The sequence below is a fragment of the Parasteatoda tepidariorum genome, chromosome 7 (assembly GCF_043381705.1).
Source record: "Parasteatoda tepidariorum isolate YZ-2023 chromosome 7, CAS_Ptep_4.0, whole genome shotgun sequence".
NCBI lineage: Eukaryota > Metazoa > Arthropoda > Arachnida > Araneae > Theridiidae > Parasteatoda > Parasteatoda tepidariorum.
Window position 1 is genome coordinate 22,407,207 of NC_092210.1, and position 26,514 is coordinate 22,433,720.

The 26,514-nt window shown below is 28.9% G+C and overlaps 1 protein-coding gene across 4 annotated transcripts; it reads right to left on the bottom strand.

Moving 5' to 3' along the window:
* Positions 1 to 433: 433 nt before the first annotated feature.
* On the bottom strand, positions 434 to 22,745 carry LOC110283572 (uncharacterized). Of its 4 annotated transcripts, XM_071183172.1 has the most exons (4): positions 22,061 to 22,713; positions 18,963 to 19,012; positions 17,144 to 17,268; positions 434 to 1,179 (listed from the first exon to the last, which is right to left on the bottom strand). In XM_071183172.1, the coding sequence occupies exons 3-4, from the start codon at positions 17,181 to 17,183 to the stop codon at positions 713 to 715; spliced, it is 507 nt and encodes a 168-aa protein (XP_071039273.1). In that variant the 5' UTR covers positions 17,184 to 17,268; positions 18,963 to 19,012; positions 22,061 to 22,713; the 3' UTR covers positions 434 to 712. The 4 variants fall into 4 exon arrangements, 3 of the variants coding, with proteins under 3 accessions (XP_071039273.1, XP_071039272.1, XP_042897836.1); XR_011637226.1 differs by lacking the exon at positions 17,144 to 17,268 and having other exon boundaries at positions 22,061 to 22,745; XM_071183171.1 differs by lacking the exon at positions 22,061 to 22,713 and having other exon boundaries at positions 18,963 to 19,326.
* Positions 22,746 to 26,514: the final 3,769 nt, after the last annotated feature.

Genomic DNA, 26,514 nt, shown 5'->3' on the forward strand with positions numbered 1-26,514 from the left:
GTAATTGTAATAATCAATAACCAATAAGTAATTAATATTTGACAGAAAAATTCTCAGCTGGTTAAAGAAAACAGTGTTTGGTGAATTCATTTCAATTATGAATTACACAGAAAAATTTAAGCAACCAAGCATAATTTCAGTTATTAAATCCTATAACAATAAGATGGCGGGGCCAACTCTATAGAGGGGATGAAGGTGACCCAGTTATGAAGCTTACTTTAGGAAAGTTTACAAGCAACCGAAAAGGAGGACGATCAAACAACAGATGGATTGATTCTATGGAAAGAGATCTCAAAACCATGGGTATCAATAAATGCAGAAACCTAATGCCTGATCAAGACAAACAGAGAAAACTAGTTGGGATGGCTCTGGCCTTTACTTGGCTGTCACACTGATGGAAGAAGAGAATTATTAAAAAAAAAGGACAGCCATATTTGTATAAAAAATTATTTCATTTTATTATTCATTTTATCAAAAATGTCCCTTTTTACAACTCTTAGATGTAAAAGATTTTCTGTTGATTTTCTTTTTTTACTTTGTAGCTGATAATTAACTGGCGTTTGGAATTTCTATTAAAGCGTAAAACTGATTAAAATAGCTTAATTCTGCTTACAATTTACAGCTAATTTAGATTTGTTTACAGTTTAGTCTTAAATTCGTTTACAGTGTACACAAATTTGTTTACAGTTTAATTTCTTCGCAATTGCAGTTATTAGATAGTTACGATGATGAACATCTCGCCGAGTGTTGTAGTTTCTTCGTTGGGAGAAGTAGTTGCTATGTTTGAAGTAGTTGCATCGTTGGAAGTAGTTTCTTCATTCGAAGTAGTTTCTTCGTTCAAAGTAGTTTCTTCGTTCGAAGTAGTTTCTTCATTCGAAGTAGTTTCTTCGTTCGAAGTAGTTGCTTCGTTCGAAGTAGTTGCTTCGTTCGAAGTAGTTGCTTCGTTGAAAGAAGTTGTTTCTTTGTTGGAAGAAGTAGTTGCTCTCTGAGAAGTGGTAGTTGCTGCAATGAAAGTAGTAGTTGCCTTAGTGAAAGGAGTAGTAGCTCTGTTAGAAGTAGTGGTTGCCTCGTTGAAAGAGGTAGTTGCTTCGATGTAAGCAGTAGTAGCTTTTTTAGAAGAAGTAGTTGCTTCGCTGGAAGAAGTAGTTGCTTCATTTGAAGTTGGCAGCTTTTGTTTTTCTGCACCAAAGATACATCAAATAGTTAAAAAAAAATTAACAACACAAGTTAACTAACTTTAGAAACAATTTAAAGTGAAACATAAATATTATCGTCTATAAGCCTATCAACAAATAACCCAGCCATTGAAATTTTGAATATGCTATAAAATACTACAGTGTTAAAAATTTTAATGTATCTCAATGCCAAAAATGTTGCACGTATTTTTCACTTAAGTGGTGTAATAAAATACTGTACATAACCATTGGATCTAGTTTTTCCCCACACCATAAAATAAAACCCCTTTTCTAAAATTTGGATCTCGACCTCACTTGGGGTCGCGAGACCTGCACCAGTTGCAAAAATCTTATTATTTTTTTAATATTTCTTTAACTTATTATAATACTTTTACAATAACCAAATAGTTTTACTCAGCGTATATAAAGAAATATATAATGAGACTGTATGTAATAATTAATAATAAAAAAAAGATATTCATAAAAATACACAATAAAAAAGATAATTGCCAAGAGTTAATGTAATTAAAAATAAACACGCACACCCTTTCCATTGCTACTTAATCTTTGCAGATGCGCTGATAGAAGTAAATGAATTTTCTTAGTAGTGACCTTCTAAGTGGACCGTCTAAATCCACTAAGTGCCTTTTAAGTGGATTTGACTGAGTAATCAAATTTACCCAATTTAAATATTTTTATTATTGTTCTATATTTTTAAATTAGTTACTTATTTAAAATTTTCACATTAATCTTTGTCCTAAAATTAAAGTTAATGACCTAAATCTGCAATAGTACCATAGTAATAGTTCCATTATAAGTGTGGAAACTGACAGTACCCTCGCGTGTGTCTGATTTGTGCAACACCTCTCGCAACACAAACAGCCTCACAAATTTATCGTAAATATTGTGGAATCCCAAGACCAAAATGTTTAAGAAACTCTGCTCTACACCAAGAATCAAGGAAGCTATTTTACACTACTTGGTGTAGAGTAGCAGCCACCTTATTTATTTTTCAGTTACACTAAAAAATTTTATTGTAATAATATATGCTACTCATAAGAGTCAGTAAAGTTATTTTTACTGTACAATATTAAGAAAAATGATTAATTTAGGATGCATGTAAGCAATATTTCTTAATATAAAAATTGCTAATCAAACATTCACAGCACAGAGAGAACATTATTATGAATTCCAAGTTAGGCTTAAAAAAGACAACGAGGATCGAAATTAAATATTATAAAATTACAACTTAGATTTGTGTAAATCTTTTTATGAGAAAATTATCTTTCTTAAACAACTTAAAAACACATGCATGCCTTCCATAACAGTTTACGTCAACTTCTACAGAATGTTCTGCATCTCACAAGTCGAAAACAAACTTTTATCTTCTTAAACTGTATGTTCGTAAACTGTGGTTGTTGTCTGACGATTTCCAAAAGTACTTCAAAATTGGGGAAAAAAGACACTGGGGGACTCATGATGATAATATTAATTTTAATTTTTTTGGATTTGGGTATTAAAAAATATGAAAATATCTGCTTTGTTTATTTCTACGATAAAGAAAAGATTTTAATTTTAATAAAAGTAAACTAATTACTTAGAATTCTAATGCTTGTAAAAACAATTATTTAAATACAACTTTTAATCAAATGAATAGAATTAAAATAATATTAAGTAATATTTATTTATCCAAAAAACAAATAGACAAAATTTTTTCAAAATTTTATTTTAAAAAAACAATGAATACCCAACTAATGTAATTAAGTTCTATATTAAATAATTGAGTTAATTGCATGTTATTATTAATAAATCACAAATTTCGCTGTTAATCTATATTTCTACCATGGGCAAATCCAATTCGGGCAAATCCGTGGTTAAAAATCTGTGCAAAAGAGACAAATCATGTTTCACTCTATTTTTAAAAAAATAAATGTTAATTTTCTTAACTCATTAAAATTGTATAACTAAATATCAACCTTTTTAATTATAAACTTTAAATTATCCGGTATAATATTATTAGCTTGCGCACATTCATTTTCGGGCAAATCAAAGTTAACTAGGCCCGCAGTGAACTGATCATTAAGACACGGTTCCCAGCTGATCACCGAAGTCAAGCATCACTGGCTACGGTCAGTGTGCGGGTGGCTGACCACTTGGATCAGTCTGTGTAGGGACCGAGGGTGTGCGATATTGGTCCTCGTTAAACTGTGCTACCGTAAAGTGCTCGACTTCGCACGCAGGTAGTCGGGCTACCGAAGCGGGGGTGCCATCCCCTCCACAGAGGATCAAAATTGTGATGGCATGTCTTCGGATCATCCTCCGGGATGTTTCCCAGACCGTCGCCAATAGCCCATTGTGCAGCTCTAGTGCGNTTGGTCGGCTGGATATTTTAATAAAAATAAACTTATTACTTGAAATTCTAATGCTTGTAAAAACAATTATTTCAATACAACTTTAAATCAAATGAATAGAATTAAAAGAATATGAAGCAATATTTATTTATCCAAAAAACAAATAGACAAACTTTTTTTCAAAATTTGATTAAAAAAAACAATGGATACCCAACTAATGTAATTGAGTTCTATATAAAATAATTGAGTTAATTGCATGTTATTATTAATAAATCACAAATTTCGATGTTAATCTATATTTTTACCATGGGCAAATCCAATTCGGGCGAATCCGTGGTTGAAAATCTGTGCAAAAGAGGTAAATCATGTTTCTCTCTATTTTTAAAAAAATAAATGCTAATTTTCTTAAATCATTAAAATTGCATAACTAAATATCAACCTTTTCAATTATAAACTTTAAATTATCCGGTATAATATTATTAGCTTGAGCACATTCATTTTCGGGCAAATCAAAGTAAACTAAAAAATCAAGCACGCTTCAGTACTGCAGTAAGAACACGACATAAAAGATCCCTCTATTTACGATTTTAGTTCTACTTGTGCTTCTTTTTTCATATTTTGTAATTTGGCAATCTTATTACGAAAATATTTCAAATCATTCTTTACAGATTGCGGTATGTGTAAATTCATTTGAATTCGCTACTCGCTTTATAGATTTCATTTTATATTTTGTTCTTTATTTTCTGTTCTTTGATTGATATGTTTTATTTCGTAAATATTTTTCACTTAATGTGTTCTATTATCGTTTCAATTTTTTAGTGCTCCACACACTATTGCACTCCTTTTTGTGAATATAATCGTGTGACCTCATGACGGATTATATCTTTTCATTATTATGTTTCCTGGCTTTTTAATTTTTTTTTAAATTTTAAATACATTTTATAAATATTTTATTATTCTTCATCTCATTTCATTAATCTGCATTTTCCATGTTTTCTCTATATTTTTAATTCCCTATATTTTCAATGTTTTCTCTATCTTTATTATATTCCATAAATAAATTTACATTTAATAATTATGAATCAATTGACAATCAATAAGTTTGCATTTTTTTCCTTTGAATTAGGCAATATCTTTTTCATCATGCACTTTTTTCCTGTTATGTTCCCCACTGAAATTAGATTTGATATATGGCATGTTTTTACCATTTTTAAGACATAGTTTTACAATTTTTAAGACATGTTTTTTATAAATAATAATAATTAATGTGCTTTTCAATAATTACAATTTGTTTACCTACGAATTATGAAAAAAATCTTTTTCATGAAAATAATGATAAAAACGTTTTTATACATTTATACAGTTTCTTTTTCATCCCTATTGGTGAAAGATTTATCAAATTGGTGATTTTGTGTCAATAGCCGTTTATCTTAGCTTTGTAACTTCACATCCAACTTGGAAGACAAGAGTACTTTCGAATCAAATTTCTAGTTAGTTCTCCGTTGTGAAAGAATTTTTTGGAAATTACCCACTATTGGGTCACGTAGAAAAGAAAACCTTACACGATTACAATGAAAACCTTACACTGTTACTATAAAAACCTTACACGGTTAATCTGAAGATAATAGAAATATAACTTGTAATCCATCTAAAAATAATGATTATGTCTACTCAGTCAAAAGGATTACAGAAATAAACTATCTATATAATACTGCATTATCAAACCTGCGCCGTTCCCTCATAGTCCTCTTATGAATTAAAATAATAAATAATAAAATAATAAACAACAAAATAATTAAAAATAAAATAATAAACAATAAAATAATAAATAATTTTTATTTTTGGGCATAAATACAGAGCCTAATTCTTTACTCTGTATGCAAAACTAATCTTTAAGCATTAGCAGGGCTACGACGGACTGTTTACCACATTTTCCAATGGTTTTACCAAACAAGACTTTTTATCGCTAAATTTGGCGAATTTATCATAATCAATATTTCAAATATCACACCAACATATGCAATGCAAATATCATTATTCGTTCATCGTCTGCTACGAGGCATTTATAGAAGAAAAAATAAATATTTAAATTGTTAAACATAATTATCGACTGTTTATGAATGAGGTATCGAATTACAAAATTTTGATATTTCAAAAAAGTTAACTGTGAGGAACTTTTTCGTAATTTTCAAATAACGAAATATTTTCTCTTCATCTTTAATGGATAAAAAAGTTGCTATGTGGTCTGCGGAAATAAAATAATTAGGAATATAAAGAAGGGTTACAATAAAATCGTCCGGAATACAACAATAAGTAAGCAAATCTGGCTTTTTTTCTACTTTTCTTGAGCGATTTTGAAAAGTTTTTGATAACACATAAGGCTCTTAATGATTAAAATTTTCATAATTATTACCATTCTTATGAATAGAATTTGTATTTATTTGTTATCTTCTGTTTAAACAAAAAAAGTCTCCTGTTTAATAAAGCGAACTAATCTATAAGTGACGGATTTTTACCCATCAAAATATAAACAATGCTTGAAGATTAGGTTTGCGCGAGTATGGTAATACATAAAGCTGGTTTTTGTTTTCTCTAGTGCGCTTTTGTAAAGTTTTTTATAAAACAGATTTGCGGTTCTTACTAATTTAATTCAACAAAATTACTACCATTCCTATCAACAGAATCAGTATTTGTTTGCTGTCTCTTTTTTTACGAGATTATAAGCAATATTAAAGCAAGTTAATCTACAGCGGTGGAATAATATCTATCATAGTATAAATAATGTTCAAAGATTAGTTCTGCACGAGTAAAGTAATATTTTAAAACACACTTACCTGCAATGAAATAATGCGCTTTTGGATAAATTTTCTGTCTAAAAACCGGTCGTTTTAATTTATTTTCGTTATGATAGCAAGAATTAATAATTAAATACATTAAAGGAAGAGCAACTTTCATGTTGCGAACATTACTAGCTGAAACAATACTGCGTTAAAGAATTGCATAGATTTTTTTTCAAAGTTTTGTGATATATAATTTGTTAATATATAAATGCTTTTTAAACAAAAGCATTTTAAAGAAAGAGAGATTATAATTCAAGTGTTAAGTTAAAGACATGGAGGTCGTATTTTACGACAAAACAATACGTAAATAAGAAGTAAACACAGTATTTTCACAATCAAGTCATCTTTCAACAAATGAATTTAAAAAGAAATGTACAATATTCTTATTTGATGTTGTTCTAGAAGAAAAACAATCAAAGATTTCTGTAGCTTTGTATTATTTAAAAAATACCGACTCATTTCGTGAAAAGCTACTCAAATTTTTAAAGAATTGTTTTATGACACCTTTGAAAAATCCACAGGAAATTCGCTGACAATGCGAAATTAACATTAATATCTAGAATTTAAACAATTGTTTATTCATAGAACGCAAATTTGAAATTATAAATTTGAGTATGGTGTAAAATTTCTCACAAAATAGAAAATGACTGTAGGGTCAATTTATAATAATTTAATTTATAATAATTCAATTTATACATTTTTGGTAATGAATACGATAAAAAAATGACTGTATTATTGAAAACATGTGAGCCGTTACGGATCATCGTGTAGTCATTTTAAAGGGCTGGGGTTCGAGCCGCAGTGGTGGCTTGAAGCCCTCATAGATTCAGATAGATTGGTAACAGCTCGTCTAAAATATAAATGGCATTTTGCGATGCTGACAATGTTGCCATGATCATGTTGTTGGTCATAAAATTGTGGCGCTTTAACCTCAGTGACCCACTGGCCAACAATTGGCTGTAGCTGGAATTCTTTACTTTATTAAAAACACGTCCTAAATTAGTCTTTCATCATTTCCATTACTTTTTGAAACTTAAAATACTTAGTTTTTGGCCCTTTAATCCTTTATTAGCAATATTTCTACACTTTTTCTTACCGAAAATGCTTACTACTATTATATTTTGTATTCTTGTAAAATAGTTGCATTTGTATTTCAAACTATATTATGCTAATGTAAGCAAATAATTAATTAAAAATTAATTAAGTAAAAAAATAATTAAAAATTAGTTAAGAAATTAATTAAAAATGTATTTAAATGAACATTAATTAATTAAAATAATTGATAGAATGGGGTTACAGATAGAAAGGTTTGGTTGAAACTACCACAATTTTTCTAAAAGTGGTAGTTTTACATCGAACTGTTCCTTAATATTTCTTTTCCAGATAGGTACTTCACGATTCACTTTCATTTCTACTAAATAATAATGCAATACGCCGAAACCTCTTCTTTTTTAGTAACTAAAAACACTCTCCTGATCAATTTTAAACTGTGCCTTATCGTTATAGGATTCCAAGACCGTCATTTAATTGTTAAATAATACTACAATTTATTTCAATTATATTAATAAAATTAAATATTTAAATTTTCTTTCCTTTTTCTAAGTTTTAGGTTATCGTAAAAAATCACTCAAAAAATCGAGTTTGACCCGCTTGATTTTTATTCTTATAATAATGTAAAGCCGCCATCTCATGCGTAACGCTCTATACATATCAATGCACTTTTAAAAAAGATTTCCAAGATAGAGATAAGAAAGTCAAGAAAAATTAAGAAAAGAAAAAGTTAGAATATGTTTGATGGAGAAAAAATATTTAAAAGGATTATACTTCTATTTCAAATAAGACTGTTTTGTTTTATAAACAACTATACCTTTCAATACAATATTGAAATTCGAACAAATATTGACTATCCATACAAACTGACTTGAAATGAAGGTCACTGTTATTTTGTTTTAAGATGAAGATTGTATAACAATAAAAAACGTGTTTCTCTTTCCTTTTTCTTTTTTACTTTCAATTTTTTTTTTCGGACTATTGTCCAGAAAACTTCCTCAAATGTCATTCCTATTTTAAACTGAAATTCTAATTTCATATTCATCAAAATTGCATTGAATTGGAATTGATTTTTTTTTTGTAATGTACAAGTAAATCAATTCTCGCTCCTCCTATTGTACCATCTTGAGTGAACCAACTTTGAATCAAACTTGAATTTGACATTTGTTTTTTAATGCGTTGTTTTGTCGAAATTTTGTTTCCTTCAAGAATTGTTTTAGATGTAGATTTTATCTTATTTTTATGCATTTAACCTTATATATATATAAAGACATTGTTTGAGAATGAAATCTGTTTTCATATCAATTCAAAAATTTTTTTGATATTATATATTCATATTAATTGAAATTAAAATCCGCATATTACGATATGTGTTAGCAGGTGTATTATTGTTAGATTGGTTTATTATTTTATTCGATTGATTTATTGTTTATTATTATGAATTATTTTTATTTTACTAGTTATAATTATTTTTTCTTATTTTATCGATTTAAATTTTTTGTGTAATCAGCTTATAGTAAAAGTAAAATTTTAGAATACGTTCTATTTTTAGGAAGCTTCAACAATTTTTTTTTATATTAAAAATTTATATTAGACAAAGTTAAAAGCCCTAAAATTTAGACTGGTGTTATTAAGTACATTACTGATATACAGATAATCTGGTGGTTTTTGTTATCAAATGAATTATTATTTTTATTTATTTGTTAGATTAGTCTATTTTATTAATTTATATTCTTTTATGTAATCAGCTTTATGAGAAACTAAAATTTCAGAATGAGCTCTGTTTTCAGGAAATTTCATCAATTTATTTTTATTTTACAAGTTATAATTATTTTTACTTATTTTATCGATTTAAATTTTTTGTTTAATCAGCTTATAGTAAAACTAAAATTTTAGAATACGTTCTATTTTTAGGAAGTTTCAGCAATTTTTTTGATATTAAAAATTTATATTAGACAAAGTTAAAAGCCTTAAAATTTAGACTGATGTTATTAAGTACATTACTGATATACAGATTATCTGGTGGTTTTTATTTATCATATGGTTTTTATTTATCATTATTTTTATTTATTTTATAGATTAGTCTATTTTATCAATTTCTATTTTTTTATGTAATCAGCTTTATGAGAAACTAAAATTTTAGAATGAGCTCTGTTTTCAGGAAATTTCATCAATTTTTAGGAAATTAAAAGTTTATATTAGGTGAATTTAAAGCACGGAATACAGGTGCGTGCATTGATAAACTGATTTACGGGTGGTTTTTATTCTTTATGTGATTTTATTTTTTATTTATTTTATCGATTATTTTGTCTTATCAATTTATATTTTTTTTTAAATGTAATCAGCCCTATATGAAACTAGAACTTTAGAATGAATTCCGTTTTCATGAAATTTCAGAAGTCACGTAAAAATTAATATTATGTGAAGTTAAAACCCGTTCAGCAATATTAAAGTCATTCAAATTATTATTGTGTGATACTTAAGGCAATTTTTATTTATTATTTTCAGCTTAATTTCCTTCTTCATTATTTTCAGATTTAAAAGTTTTTAACTTAGTTAAAATTTTAAATAAGTGAAATTCTATAAATTTGTATATAAAATAAAAAGATAATGGTCTAAATCTGTTTCTCATTGTTATCGGAGCCTTCTTATCGGCCAGCCAATCACATGCCTCAGTTAAAAAGAAGATCTAGATTTATTTTGTGACCATAAGGTGGAAGTTAACGTTAACGTTACCAACGACTCTTTTGTGACCATAAGGTGGACGTTAAAGAAAACTGTCATTTAAAAGTTCGTTATTATAGTATTATCTTCTTCTAAAATTACATTTTTGCTTTTGCTTATTAGTTAAAATTGAAGACTAATCTATATTCTTTTTATTACAAAACAATCCTATAAGATTACCATATTATGCATCATTTTATTACATAATTTAATAACAGTGAATAACTTCATAGCCATTTTACAATTACTAAACAGTAGACAAAGTGTAATTGTTTTTATAATAATTATGTAAAGTAGTGCATTCAATTAAAATAATGAATAGGGAGCGAGGTAGCCCAGTGGCTAGAGATGGTAAGTGGTTTGCTCCTGTTAGGAGGGCTCGAGGTTCGATCCTCGAACAGACTCTTGGAAAGACGTACTTTCACCCTTAAGGTGCTCTCTTGCTATACGAAAGGCGCACCTTCCTGACTTAATTCGCGAAAAGGTCACTGGCTGACTGGCTTGGCTTGTCTAAGACAACAAGAACAACAATTAAGTGAGTTATTAATTGTAACTCTAACTATATCCATACGAAAATAAAAATGCAATGTGAAATTATTTTTAAATATCTCACACCCGTGGAATATATTATCCCATCATCTTGTTTGAATATAAAGTATGTTATCCTCCATATTTTACTTTTTATCTTTCTTTAAGATAGTTATTTTAATGTCATTATAATCTTCATTTAAATCTCCTAAATAACGCTGTAATTCTGATTTTGTGTGCGGAAAACTAAGGAATATATTCTTGAGAATTTTTGTGGAAGTGGACTCAGGAATGAATGAAGCTGTCATCTATCCGCTGAATTCTGAGCTAAGACATACTTTCACCCTTGCGATGCTCTCATGTCTAAAAAAAGAAGCACTTTCCTAACTTAATTCGTAAAAGACAAATGGCTGGTGTGCTTAGCTTGCCCAAGTGTCATTAGAAACAACAACAACTAACATAATGAATACACAATTGTAAAACATCATTTGAATTTACCACTTCAAAATCATGATCCCATACATGTGATTACGCGTTTCTTCCTTCATGGCTCACACTATCATATAAAAAACGAGTCTTTCTGACTCAAGAAAGTCGCACTTTATTAAATCACGAATCAAGCTACGATAAAAAAATATTGACTCTATTAAAATTATGGTATAAAGTTTTACAGTAAAAATGGATCTTGCGATAAAAAGGATGTTACTGATGATGCACTCAAGTTGCCCGTACTTTTCGCAGCTAATTGTTATTTTACAGAGCAAAATCACTCTGACATGATCTCAATACGGCTTGACTTGACTTGATATATGCTGTTGCGAAGTCCCTGCCCACGTAAGAAGACATCTGACTTCTCCATCTCTCTAATTTGCCCTTTCTCAATACGGTGCTTTCGTATTAGTACGTACACTCTCTGAGAAAAGGGAAGCACTTCTTTTTCATCCTGAAGAGGTTAACTTTAATAACAATCGAATTAAATGTTCAGGCAGAGCATGCAAACTTTTTATTTTATTTTATAACTGACCCAATTTTTTGGGTTTGCGACTGCTAATTTTCAACTCAGCAGCCTTGTCATTTTGAACCCAATCCAGAAGACAAGAGGCAAACATTTTAAAACTTTTCGAGCCCTTGTATCACACAATATATTACTAATTTATTCATCGTTGCACATCTAAACTTTATATGGTCTATTTAGCGCCCAATGTGAGTTAATAGTTTCATACAATATATAAAATATAAATAAATTAGGAAATAAAAGTCTACCTAGTCAAATAAACAGCTATTACATTACATTTTGAAGAATTCCCTTCGGTCCGAAAGCTGTGACTTTGTAAAGGAATTTTAACCAATGATTTCCTGCCACCTTTGATTGTTTAAATCAGCAGCAATGCAGTTTAATTTTAATATACTAAATTAATAATTGTTACAAACGCTACGGATTTTAAATTATTATCCAGTAAATTAGCCAAATATCAAAATTATTCGCCAATTTTAGAAATCCACGCCAAATGTAAATCTTAAAAAAAAAAAATTATGATTATCCCCCAAGTTTTCCCACAGAACTAGGTTTAATCTGTATTTTACGGCAATTTGTTACAGGCTTATATTATTTGGACCCAATTCTAATTGACTATGCGGCGCATCTACCAAAACTTACTGTAATCGAATAAAAAATACTGATTTGTTTAGAAAAATTCATTTTGACGTAATTTTTAGGATCGAGTTAAATATATATTTCTGTTTCCAATGGAAAAAATCATTCGCCAATACTTCAGCCAAAGTACAATTTTATTCGCCAAATTTTATCGCATCTGGAGAGACGGTGAACACTTAGCGCGGACCCCGTATCATATAATATATGAATTACATAATTTTATATATATTGCAGCATAAACTTTTTTATATAATTATAAAAAAAGTTTTATATGCATGTTAAGTTAAAAAGTCTAAATCAAACTGGCACATGTTATAGAACTTCTATAGTTGACTCATAATATTGAATAAAAAAATAATAATTTAATAATGAAAAATCATTAGTTTTCATGCACCATATTCAAATTCAGATTTGGGAAATAAATTATCAATGGTATTCGGGTAATAAATTGGTCATTCTTCATATTAAAAAATTAATATTACTCCGCAGTGAGACTAAAACTGCAGAAAAAATACAATTCAGTAAATTGAAAAAGGAAAAAAAAACTAATATGGTTTTAGATGTTAAAAAATGCTTCTTGAGATATATTACAGATGCTTAACGAAAATATTATGTTCAATGTGCTAATTAAGCAATATTTATATTATTTTAGCAAATTAAACTTAAAGATACAAAATTAAATTCGAAGAAAATAAAATTGGCTTAATCAAATAGACGTAGTTAAATTTCACACATATTTCAGAACTGACTCATGCTCCAAAATCAGGTTTGGGCAGAAAACTATTTCTTATTAATATTAATCCGCAGTCAGATTTGTACTGCAGAGAAAATACATCAGTAAAAATAATTTTAAATCGAAAAAGAAAATAACTAATATGGTTTTAGAAGAGGTAACGTTCCTCAATATATATTACATATGCTTAACATATATATTAGGTTTAATGTGTTGAAATAACATGTTTAAATTACGTAAATATATATTATTTTAGTGAATTAAAGCTGATATATAGAAATACAAATGCACTAAGATAAATCAAACTAACGCAATCAGATTTGACACATATTTTACAACTGACTTAAATTTCAAAATCAAATTTGGGTAGTAAATTATTCTTCATTAAAATTATTGCGCACTCGAACTTAGACAGCGGAGAAAATGCAAAATTGATGAAAAGAGAGAATTTGGTTTTAGATGTTGAAATGTTTCACAAGAAATTAAAGACTTTTGGAAAAGAATAAATATCCGTCGTATAGCTTTTGGAATAGTATTTAAAGATCAATTAAATAAATCATTTATGATTTGACAGAGACGTTCATTTTGTTTAGATGAATAGAATATTCTCGTAAATTATGACAATCAACTTGTCTTACAAAAGCAGAATTCTAGCAAAAAAAAACCACCTGTAAAACAACACAATAGAAAATGTGTCTCATCTATTGAGTGTTAAAAGTGAGTTGATTTGTTCGTCATTTTAACTCACGTGTAATGATTCAAAATATAGCTTTTTTTCTCTTTCTGAAAACTCGCTAATAGAGATATTGCGACAAAGGAAAGAAAGCGAGCGGATGACTGAGCAAAATAATAAACAAGGCAGCAAAATTTCAGGGCCAAGGTATTACGTCATAATTACGTATATATTACATATTCTACCGACCGGCTTAATTCAAAAGAAACCTCACCTGAAACTTAGAAAACCGAAGAGCGCGATTTTCGATTGTCGAATTTCAACTCTCAGCGAACTTAATTAGAAAATTTTGTTTAAAAAAAGTACATCATCTGTGGTTTGAGGACTTTGACTTTACGAAAGTGAACCGATTCAGCTAGAACTGTTTACTATAAAGCATATCTGTGATTTAAAATGCATCAACGAGTTAGTTTCGTTTTGATTATAGCTGTTGCTTCTATTTTTTCAGCAACAGCCCAAGATGATCCATTCTTTACATCCGATAACAAAGTCGACTGCGTAAACAAAATGGTCGATTGGTGTGACAATATGCAATATCCAAAAGAAGGCACTGGAATGTCGATGATATCTATCTCTCTCACTGACAGTTCCGGAAACTTCTACCGAGTCTTCTGCAACTCTGATTCGGACGGTACAAACTGTACCAGAAACGGATCTCCGTGGTTTTCTTGTAATCCAGACCGTCAACTGACTTACCAAGGTGTGCAGCTTCAGAAAGACTCTACCGACGGCGTTGACGATGGCATCTGCAATACGACCAAGATGGCGTTCAATGATATGTTCATACAGAACCTTTCTTTCAATCCCGTAAATGCAACAAACGAGATCACGAAGGGTATGGAAAACTTCTTTGATGTGTTGGCTGATCTGCAGGAGCAATTTGATCTGTTGCGGAGTCATATATTCAGTGACTGTTTCCCTTTCTGTCCAAGGAATCCTTTTGCTCGAGTTCCATATGATGGCAAAGATCCTGCGACTGAAACGCCTGGTGCAAGTGTTACTCAAACGAACCAACTCGAGAGAGAGTAATTGGATTGTTTTTAAAAACTTCATCCGTAAATATTGCTTCGATTGATCTTTTTTTCTTCTTTTAGTTGCATCTCACGTAGCTTCCATGCATTAGAAACTGTAAAAACGCATCTAGTCAAAAGGTCAGTTGCATTCTGTGTAAAATTACATATTTCATTAGATATCCGGATGTGTGTAAAAAGTTGTGTACGACATAAAGAAATAAAAAAGATAGATATATATTTCTTTTCATTAAATACAATAACTTGAGAAATGTCGTTTAATAGAAGAAGTTTTGAAAATATGCTAAATAATAAAAAGAGCTGTTTTGAATTAAAAAATTTGAAAATTTAAACTCGAAAATGAAATAAAGTTCATTAACGTATATATACAGACATAAAATTATCTAATTTTTTGGTTATTTAAATTATAAAGTGATAGAGTAATTGAAGTTATAAAGTATCCAGTATTATTTTTCATTTATTAAATGTATATTTATTATTCTTATACTTTATAATTACCTAAACTTTATCTCTACTAATTTATAGACATAAGAAAATAAATTCGTTAAGTTGAGCTGATTAGTGAAATTAGAAAATAATTTTCTAATAGTATTTATGTACTATTTTGAATTTTAACCCTTCCACGGAGACTTTTTATCAAAACAAACAACAAATAAGCACTTACAACATATGCTTAAAATCATATTCAATAATTTTTTGTTTAATAGAATGCAAAAAATTTGCTCTGTTACATTTTCATTTCTCAGGAATGTGCATCAATCAATCATTTTTTTTATAAAATAAATCCTAATCCATTTTTTTCTTTTTAAGTCAACTTTATTGAATTAAACTTACTCTCTCGAGTTCGAATTTTAAATATTAAAACAAATAATACCAACATAAGGAAACAAATATTTTTACGTTGAAATTTAGACTATATTTATAAGTTTAAATACAGACATTAAAAAATTTTTAAATTTTCGCCGGAATCGTTGATTTTCACTTTAAAGCAATCAATAAAAAATATAAGTAAATAACTATTTTATAAATTCTAATCACAGGAAAGTATATTTTGCATTTAATAATTGACAATTACATTTTTTATTTAATAACTGATATTTATAATTTGTAATTATATTTATAATTTTGCATTTGAAATAATAATTTGAAATAACAATTATTAGACATACAAAAGAAATTTCTGGTTTGTTTTATAAATTTTCCTGTTTCAGAAATCAGTATGTTCAGTTCCATTTATAGAACAGTAGTACAGTTTTTTTTTCTTTTGTGGTCAGACCGTATCTAAACATTTTTATAAAAAGTATATAAATTAGTTTTTGTTTTAAAATATAAATTATAAAGACATAAATTTGTCAAAACTGGAAGGAAAAGTAAATTAAATTACAAGATTAAAATCGTTATTAAAATCTTATAAAAATGCACGAGTTTTTAAAAATTTTAATAACCGATACTTTTAGTTTTGAAGCCATGAAAAATTCCTGAAACTATTTTTGACTCGAGTAAAACTTAATTGTTGTAATAAATACCCAATTTATTATTACGGGTACCTAATATAGATAGTATAATAATAGATTTTTATGGTTCTCAAAAATTTATTTGAATTCCCTTTTCTTTTGGTCAACAACTGCAGCTAGTTTGAGAGTTTTTTTCCTTTTTAATATATAAAGGGAATAGCACTGCATTTTAAATATAACAGGTAAAAATAACGCTTAAAATTTTTTATTGAAATTTTGCTCAAAATCTACAATAAAAATTTCAAAACATCAACTTGATTCGGCAATCAGATCCATCATCATTCAGTTTTTTAAAAAAAATACTTCAAAACATATTTAAAGATCTTAAAAACAAATGATGCATCATTTCAAATTCCGCACAAAACTTTTTTTTAAATAAGTTGCAAATTTCTGTACTTCAGTTACAAATTCTGTACTTATGTTTATAAGTTTTTCAGCAGTTTTGTAGAAAATATATCAAAAGAAATGAAAAGTTGGTAGAGGGTTCTGTAAATATTTTTACAGAGCATACACTTATTACAGAACTGAAATAGATTTGCAAATATACAGGTAATATTTGAAAATACAGGTATACATTTTTACAATTTCAAAATTCCCAAAATTACGCGCAAGAATGATTTGCCTCTACCATGACTTATATATCAAGTAAAATAAATATCAAGTTTGTTTTAAGTAAGTACGAGGTGTCTAAAGTGTATGGAAAAAGTATATATAAATACATGATGTCTCAAGAAATAAACGTACCTAAAAATACATGAGCATAATATTTACTAAAAAAAAACATTCAAGAATACGAAATTTGATCCCTACCTCTCAATCTCAAAAATTGGAAGTAGAGCGAAGAACCCATAGAAACTCCTATTCCCTGGAGTGAAATTTGGGCTCGGGTTTTGTATGGCTATGTTTGATTCTACTCTATTGAAGAGCAACATGCACTATAAAAAAAAATGTAAAATTTACGGTTTTAAAGCTGCAGTTGATAGGCTGTACAAAACCGTAATAATTGCGAAGTAATTCCGTACCCTCAACGATTTTTTACAATACAAGAAACAAGTTTTTTCTGTAAAATTTGGAAAGAAAATCTGCATTCTCAAAGGATTTTTACCACATGGGAACAAGTTTTCACGGTGAAAGCTATGAAACAACTCTGTACTCACACCACATAAATATTTTAGGTTAGCATTGTGTTCGGTGCAAGCCGGGAACAGAATTCGTGCGACCAGTCATCGCTTGGATTCGAACTTCGATCACCTGATTGGGAGGCTATCGCTCTATCCCTTAAGACACCGTAGCTTTAGTGGTTTATTATTTTATTTCATGTAATAACCGGCGCTTAACAGCCGACAGATTCCGAATTAACAACTATCGATATTCAACTCCTTAACCTTGTAATTTTTAACCCAACGCAGAAGAGAAGGGAACTGTTGCATCAAGCATTGGGACAAAGTGACGTCTTCATCTACTTTGAATTAATCCACTTTTGCAGAAGATGGAGAGGAAAACCGAAAAACCTCCCCCTCTGACAAGAGAATTCTCACCCATGATCAGTCCATCACATGGGATATTTTACACCAGCACTGTAGTCAGTGCGAGCCGGGAGCTGAATTCGTATAGACCAGCCACTGTTAGATTCGAACCCGAGTCATTGGGAGGTTATTACAGATTCAAATGTTATTCCGAAGTCTTAAAAAGCGTGAAATTTTGTTTGAAATACTCTTGAATAAATTACCTTTTCTTATGGTTAATTTATTTTCCCGAAAGAAATTTAAAGCATTGCTTCTAAAAAACACTATACATGTTCAAAAAACTGATGAGGAAAAATGTAAAATTGTATATAACTCATTCAATGTAGTTTTTGAAGAGGTAAAGTGACAGAGTTATTCATAGTTGGAGTTACTCAATGCTTGCAATGCATCCATAATTCACAATCAACGAATGCTCGGCTTAATTACTGGTGTATAAATCAACCTCCTGATTTTCATCAAATTTTAAGGTTTTGAAAAAGTTTGGTATCCGAACGCAGTTATTGTACATAAACCGTCCAAGTCACTATTTCACACCAGATCACAACAGATAACAGTATTAACTTATTAGTATGCCAGAATCAGAAATCAAAATTGCTCTAATTCAAGTGTCAATAAACGCGTAAAGATGTTTTCACGTGTGTAAAAATGTAAAAGTATCTGTAAATGAGGGGAAATATTAGGTAACTTAAGAGTCAAAATGTGCCAGCGGGCAGGAGCTTTATTTAAATGTATAAAAAATTCTAAATGTACGTTAATAAGCATAACAAAATTTAATTGCATTGGTAAATATTCAAAACTATTATTAAAACTGTTTCTACTCGCATAGTTAGCATCTGGGCTATAACAAAATAACCTAAATATCTACTAGTTATGTCCGAGAGAACAGTTTTGTGAAATGCACTGAATTTTAATACATAATAAGCCATGCAGGTTGTATTGAGAGTAATATTATTAACCACATTAAAGAAAACCGCATTAAATTTGCTAGACTCATCCTCTTTAACACCCAGAATCCTTAAATTGACTTGAACCCCAACCAATGGCAGGCCCGAGCAAAGACGTATTGATTACATTAATGAAGAGAAAAGTCGGAACACACTTACTAGAAAGAGAGAAGACTTTAAAAGGTTTTGAAGACCATGGCCCCAAAGAGCTGCCAAGTCGATAAAAAAGAAACGAAGTAATAAATATTAGTATGAGTATTTGACAGTTTTAAAATTTAACTAAAGTTTCTTAATAAAGCTAAACTTAAATAAGCTCAACTAAATTTTAGAACTTTAAATTAAGCATTTAAATTTATAATCTAACACTTCCCCTGTAAAAGTTTATTGTAAAAAAAACTATTTTAATAACTGCATTAATAGAAGCAATTTTAAATTTTTTGAAATCCATATGATAAAGAATAAAAGGAAAGTAATACAAAATTTGACACATTATATTTGAGCGTATTTTCTGTTTCTTTTCAATACCTGTCCGATTTCCGTTTGCGAAATAACAAAAAAATAAAGGAGGAATAACTTATGTTATGTAAATACAGGAAACTATGGAGGTGACCTTCGCTATTGAAAAAAATAGCGTTCGGAAACAAAAATCAGCAAAATCATTCTCTGATGCAATAATCTATGAGCTTATAGAATTTTCTAGACATTACTACTCTTTTGTAAAATATGATGAATCCCCTTAAGTCACGAGTAGTAGCACGAGGAAGAACACTTTTTGTTCTAAGATGTTCCACAAAACTATAAATTTAATAAAAATAGTTTTAAATATTAGAATACTAGTTCCTTTAAATTGCAACTCTTAAATAAAATATTATTGGATGATCCAAGTGACTTGACCTTGCCTTTTTACTTATATTACTAATATTTATTGTTTGCAATATCTTTATTAATAAAAGTAAATTAAAGTTAATAAACTTAAGATTTTTCAAATAAAAGGAAAAACATTTATTGCGGTCTAAAAAACTTGTTTTTGATTTCATAATATAAGCGTATTTACGTCCATGCGTATTTACGAAAATAGACACAGATCGAAATGCGCATTTGAGAAAACGGGCAGAATGAAATGCATATTTAAGAAAATGGACAGATCTAAATGAGTATTCAAGACAATGGATCAAAACGCGTGTTTAATAAAATGGACACAGTTAAAAATGGGAGTCTAATGAAATTTATACAGATCTAAATGCGCATTTAAAAAAATTGCACACAGATCCACAAGAATGAACCAAAATGTGTCAAGATGGACACAGATTGAAATGCGTATTTACTACATTGCTTATAATAAAACTCGTTTTCATTTTTCTTCATTTTATGTCAAAATATGAAAGTATCCTAACTGAAATGTAATTAAATTTATTAAAATAATGCTCAGTAATTGTTTGCACTCTAAAAATGTCAAAGTGTCACGGTAACATCTATCCTTTACAACAGTGACAAAAATTTGAGTTAGACTTGATACACTAACAGTTAGACGTGATACTTGATACTCTTTAAGAACATAAATTATATTGAATTACATTTGTAAATTCACAAAACAGTTTTAGTTTGAACTAAATATACAAGTACACTCAATGCTATAACATCGAAATACAATCTACAACAACTTTTCAGTCTTTCTTCAATAAAGAATTACAGAGCTTTCATTCTATTTGCAATTTTCTAGATAAAAAAACTTGCTAACTGCTATTTTCGAAAAGAAACTAGTGAATTACATAATATGAAGCTTTTTCATGGATTCATTGTTAATTTATTTCCCTATTTTTTATTAAAAAATTTGGCCTAAGCTTTGTGTAATCTGGTTTGTTTAAATCCTTATTTTAACTTAATAGAAGTTAACAGATTTTGAATCAAAGCCACTCAAACACTTCAATATGGAACATTAACAGTTTTGTTCAAGTGCAACATTAATTTTGCACAAAATTATATAAAAATAATTACAAACAACAACTTTCGTTTATATAGTTTAGTTTCATCTTGAAATATAGTACTGATTTAAACATTCAAAGAAATTTTAAAAATAAGTTAAAAACTAAATTTCAATTTTAAAAAAAATTATTTTTTCAACATCCATAACAATGCAATTTTATACAAATTAATAGATCAGATATAAATAAACTTAAATTTTATACAAATTTTAAGAAACTTTCAGTGAATGTGCGAGTAAGTTTTGGAACACAACGCATTTTTTTTTACACACTTTACATTACATTATTCGAAAGCAAATTTGGAAGTTCTGCAGAATCTGCTCATGGCATGTAGTTACATGTTTATGTCATGCCATGATTTTATTTCGTCTGTTTTACAAAATCATCGCGCAGTGTATTAATAAAGAAGCTATTAAATTTATATTCTACAATCTAAGAATGCTGCAATGACTGAGATTTAACTTTAAACTTTCGACACAGTACGAGGACATTGTTCCACAGCAGAAACTTGCAGGCATGAACCGAGGAGTTCCGAAACTGCTGAATGAGTGTGAAACATGAAGAGAAAGCAGAACGGCCGTCTACCATCTCCACTTCATGCTTCACATTCCTCCAGTCAATTCGAAACTTCCGATCGACACCTGCACACTTTCCTGTTGCAGATCGATGTCCACGTACTGCATAAAAGCATCCGTTGAATGCCAGTTCATAGCAGCATTTTTGTGAAATTTTGAAAATGTTCAAATTTAATTTTTTTTAAGTTAACAAACTACAGGAAATTTTTGAATCTAATAAACTTTAAATTTTTTTTTATTGGGCTTAATATATATTTAAAAACTTATTTTAATGCTGTCTGTTCATGAATTTTGGCACTTTAATATCTATAGGTATGTTAATAACACATAACATTTTTGTTACGGTTACAACTCATTGTATAAAATATAGACTAATGCTAATATAAATTTGAGAACAAATTAAAGTATGAAGAAAACTTCTCAGTTCACCTTAAGTTCGATAAAAATCCGCAAAATTATGATTCATTCCATTTGAATCATTAGTCTTCCTATTTAATGCAACATTAATTGTGTAAGAAGCATTTTAAATTTACTTTAAAAATGATTTAAGTTTATTTAAACTAGAATTGCGATTTTTTTTTAATTTAAAAAATTTAGAATGTTTAAATTTTACATGATGTTCACAGTGTAATGGATTTTTGCCAAGAGTAGCTTTTTAATACATAAATTATTTAAAATGCATAAAAAATGAATGGTTTACCTCTATAATGGTGAGACTGTATATTTTTTATCTGAAAACATTATGCACGTTTGCCCATGCGTCCGGTCCGCTTCGATTTCATCAAAACATGGGTGAGGAAAAATAGTTCGGTTGCTTTGCAGTGTGCTGCGCGTTCTTCAGGAAGTACACAACCCAACGAATTACCCATTCTATAAGAAAACAGTCTTTCAGAGTAGTATCTTTTCCTTTCAGAAACAAACTGGATCTCTCAATTAAGAACTTTCTTTTAACTTCAGTCTAGAAACTAAAGATGCAAATGAATTGATAGGGAGAGAACAAAATAGAAATATTTGGCTTTAGTTACTCTGTAAATTAAAATACTATACTTTTATCACCAGATTTATTATCCACAGCTTATTGATAGCAGTCCTTACCCATTCTCAATCTAGAGCATTATTTAAACGCCTAATTGTTTCCAGTAAATAGATCATATTAAGAACCTAATAATATAGTACAATTTAGGATTTAAGATAGTTTTGGTTATTTCGAAATATTTTTCACTTCATGTTTAAAAAATTTATCACAACGTTATTTAATTTCTCCTTAGAGTGTCCACTTGTACTTCAGATCATATAGGGTCAATATTACTTGGCATTTTTATTGGGGAGAAAACCGAGCATGCTCATATGTGTAAAATTAGATAACTTATAACCTTCATTTTATTTTTTAAAAAATATATTTGACTTTACCCTGATTGTTTCAGTATTTTAAGAATTTCCCGAGCAATTAAAAGGGTTGTAACCGAATTGTCACCTTTCGCGATGGAGGGTAAAATGGAATTCTTAAATTTAAGTTGGATTTTCTAGTAGAAGTATGGATATAGGCTTAAAATTTGAATAGTTTTAAAAATATTTGGAAAAAAATATAATGTAGAAATTAAATGGGTTTCTGTATTTCGTGAAAATTAGAGCCCTTACTTCTGAGGTTGTCCTCGTTAAGTAAACTTACGATTTTAATGAAGCTCTTCATTACAAAAAATTTAAGATTAAAAATATGAATTTAACAGATATTGATATTTAATGAAAAGGTATAATCATACAAATTAAATGGGACGAAAGTTAATTGATACACTATCAACTCATAATAGTTAATAATTCGATGATTTTATTTACTTTTATACGAAGAGATGGTAGTTTATGCTTCATTGTGCAGGTTATTTTAGCACTATTTAATTAATCCCTTTATAGATTTTAAAAAAAAAACAGATTTGTGATAACTGAACTATTCGATAAAAGTTCATTTTAAATTATTATTACGAATTTAGAAAAATTTCAGAAATAGCTATGTAAACGAATATTTTTCTGGATAAGTTAAGTATACTTTGAAAACTAAATATAATGAAATATATTAACAGGAATTTCTTAAAAGTAACATTGTCAATATTTTTTCGATACAAAATGGAATAATTCTAATTTAATTGCAAACATCACTTTGAAAAATGTAAAATAAGGGTTTAATTTCTGATAATTTTGATTAAATTTTGTGAATGAAAAAATGACTTATTTTTAGGATGAGTACATGGAAAAAAGTGTTTATATTTTTAAGCGAGATTGTTAGTATTATCTCTCCTAAATATGCTGAGTTTAATTTTAAAGGTTTTCAATTTTCTGAGTTCTCATTCAAAAGTAGTGAAATGGTTCTTATTTAGTCAAATATTGTAAATTACAGTTTTATGAGATTACTTTTTAAAAAGAGAAAATAATAGTGCTATTTTAAAGTAAAATGTAGTTGAATTTTGGGGAAGGAAACTTGTTAATTATTCTTAAGGGAAGAAAGGAAATTTATGACAATGTATTTCAAAAATGGTAGATTGTAAAAGAGAGCGACGAGCTCTTTGCGTTAGCTTATAGCTCTGCATTTCCATTAATGTAGTTTAGGAATGAGGCTTGATAGATAGCTGGAGGTTGTAGTAATAAGTCAGAAGCGGTTTGTGGCTTGGAAGTACAAATGGTATTTTTCATAAAATCAATGAAAAATCCCGGGGATCGTACCCAGAACCTACGGCACGGGAGCGCGAAGCGCTACCACTCAGTCACCGGGCGGTTTATTTTATGGACTGAGTCTAACAGATTTAAATTATCTCCGGTTGATATTTCTACTGTAGATATTTCTACTGTAAAATTTTTTATTCAGCTATGCATTGCTTACACATGAATTTGTTTAAGCCTTTTATTTTCAAATAGGTATTTTTTTTTAATTTTTAATTTATTTTAGGAAGAAACCTTCAAATTTTAAGATAAAATTTTCTTTGTTGAAAAAAGCCAACACTTTGCTAAGTAGCATAACTTATTCAATCTCAAAAGCATGGCATAAATAAGTTTAGAGGAATTTGAGTAACATCTTGAATTAAGTCTTAAATTTAAAAAGCAACGAAACTTCAATGAACAGTAAACTAGATGTTAATCTGTTAAACAATTCTAAAATATTTTGATTTAGATCTGAAAAACAATATTTAAAGTTTAGTTCCTTTAAATTTTGAAGTAAAATTTTATGGTTGCAGAAATACTAAAGAAAATGTACTCTTTTAGAAGGAAATGCATTAATTCATAGACAAATCCTAAATGATGAAACATAAAATTGAATTTCAGATCATAAAGAATTTTATTGGGAAACGTGCGGGTGACATCTTGGAACTTGAAAATTTCAGAAAGTAAAATACATCGGAAACCATGGTTTGTCAAACAGCTTTAATTACAGGTTTATTAGTCCGGTGATAGTCTCGTGATTGGTTGAGTATATAAGATTCATCGGAAAATATATATATATCACATGTTAGGATAGTTCCTTGATAGAAATGTCAAAGGTATGCATAAGTACGCGTCGCAAATAATACTTTCATACCTAAACCTTTTGAACTATTTGGTCCATTGACGTGTGTAGTCTCATTCAATCCAGCATTAGAAATTGTGCAGAAACAATGCATCACTTGTTTAGGTAGCTTTATCAGATAAGTAAATAGTTATAAGCGTTTTATGTACAAATTTGTGCTATAACTTCGGAATTATTAGTATGGTAGTTTTGATATGGATTTAATTCTTTTCAGCCAGAAAAAATGCAAAGGAAAATATGTCTCACATGCCTGTCCCGAAATAATTTTATTCTCAAACCTAAATTTTTGATATAATTACTGGACTAATTTAAAAGATGTTAAATATGACGCAATCTACTTTTATACCATCCCTCCCCTCTTCACTGGCACAGAAGGCCAGAGTCTCTTCAGGCACCCTGTTCTGAGCCATCCTCTACCTCCTACCATCTATTTAGTTTTGCTTTGCATAGATCTTGGTGCATGTTGCTTTGACTCGGACTTCCTCTTTAACGTTTTCCATCAGCGTCCTAGTAGGTGCGATGTTAGCACAGCTATTCCGTTTTAAACGAAGAGTATGTGGAACCCATCTCCATCTTCTCTTTAAAATTGAATGGGTGATAATTTTGCCTTTGTTAGTATATCTTTATTCAAAATAATTTTAGGTCAGAGAATTTTTAAATAATTACATGTATGCGCAGGGTATTAAAGTTTAAATTAATCAAATGAAAAAATCACAACGTTATCGCGCGCATGGAACCCGGAAAATGCTGTTTCATATTTGGGAAAGATATTAAATCCACACGTCAACGCATTCTGCGCTATATGTTAAGCTTAATTTCTACAAAAGCTTTTGAATAGAATAGAAATAAAAATAAACCTACTCTTTGAAAGTTTGAGCATAGATTTAAATGAAATGCAGTTTAAAATTTCCTGAAGTTTATTCTGTTAGTATGCACGGCTCGTGGTTTCTCGCGCTTATATAAAGTGCAACTTAAACATTTGAATAAGTAAAATTGTATAATCCCTACCCCAAGTACATAGTAGTTTTTATAGTAATATTAATGAAATATTAATGAATTTTGCAAAACAACGTGAAAAATTTGTAACCTTAATATTAATGAATTGTGCGAAATAACGTGAAAAATTTGTATCGTAAGCTATACTTTCCTTGACACTTAATGTTATCTTTCTACACCTGTAAAGTCATTAAAAGTAAACATAAAACTGAATCACGTTCGTAATAAAACTAAGCGTGCTTAGTTTTATTTACGAACGTGACATTTGAATGGAATTCATTTCAAGGCAAATGTCAAGAGCAATTGCACCATTAGCTCACGCATGTAAAATATTTCCCAGAAGCACAATGTGATGTATAAAATGAATAAATTATTCTATGATCGTTAAATTGAAATTAGTCATAATCATGTTGAAAGTTACTGTCCATTTTGTCGTTACAAAATTGAAGTGAATTTTAAAAATACAGCCTTTTAAAGCCTGATCCCTGGTATTTTTTATTGCTTAAATCTTGAATAAAAAGATATTGGACATTTGGTTATAAATCTGAAGCTTGTTATCCATTTTACCGTTTTTGGAAAGCTTAATTAAAAGGAGTTAAGCTTTGAGT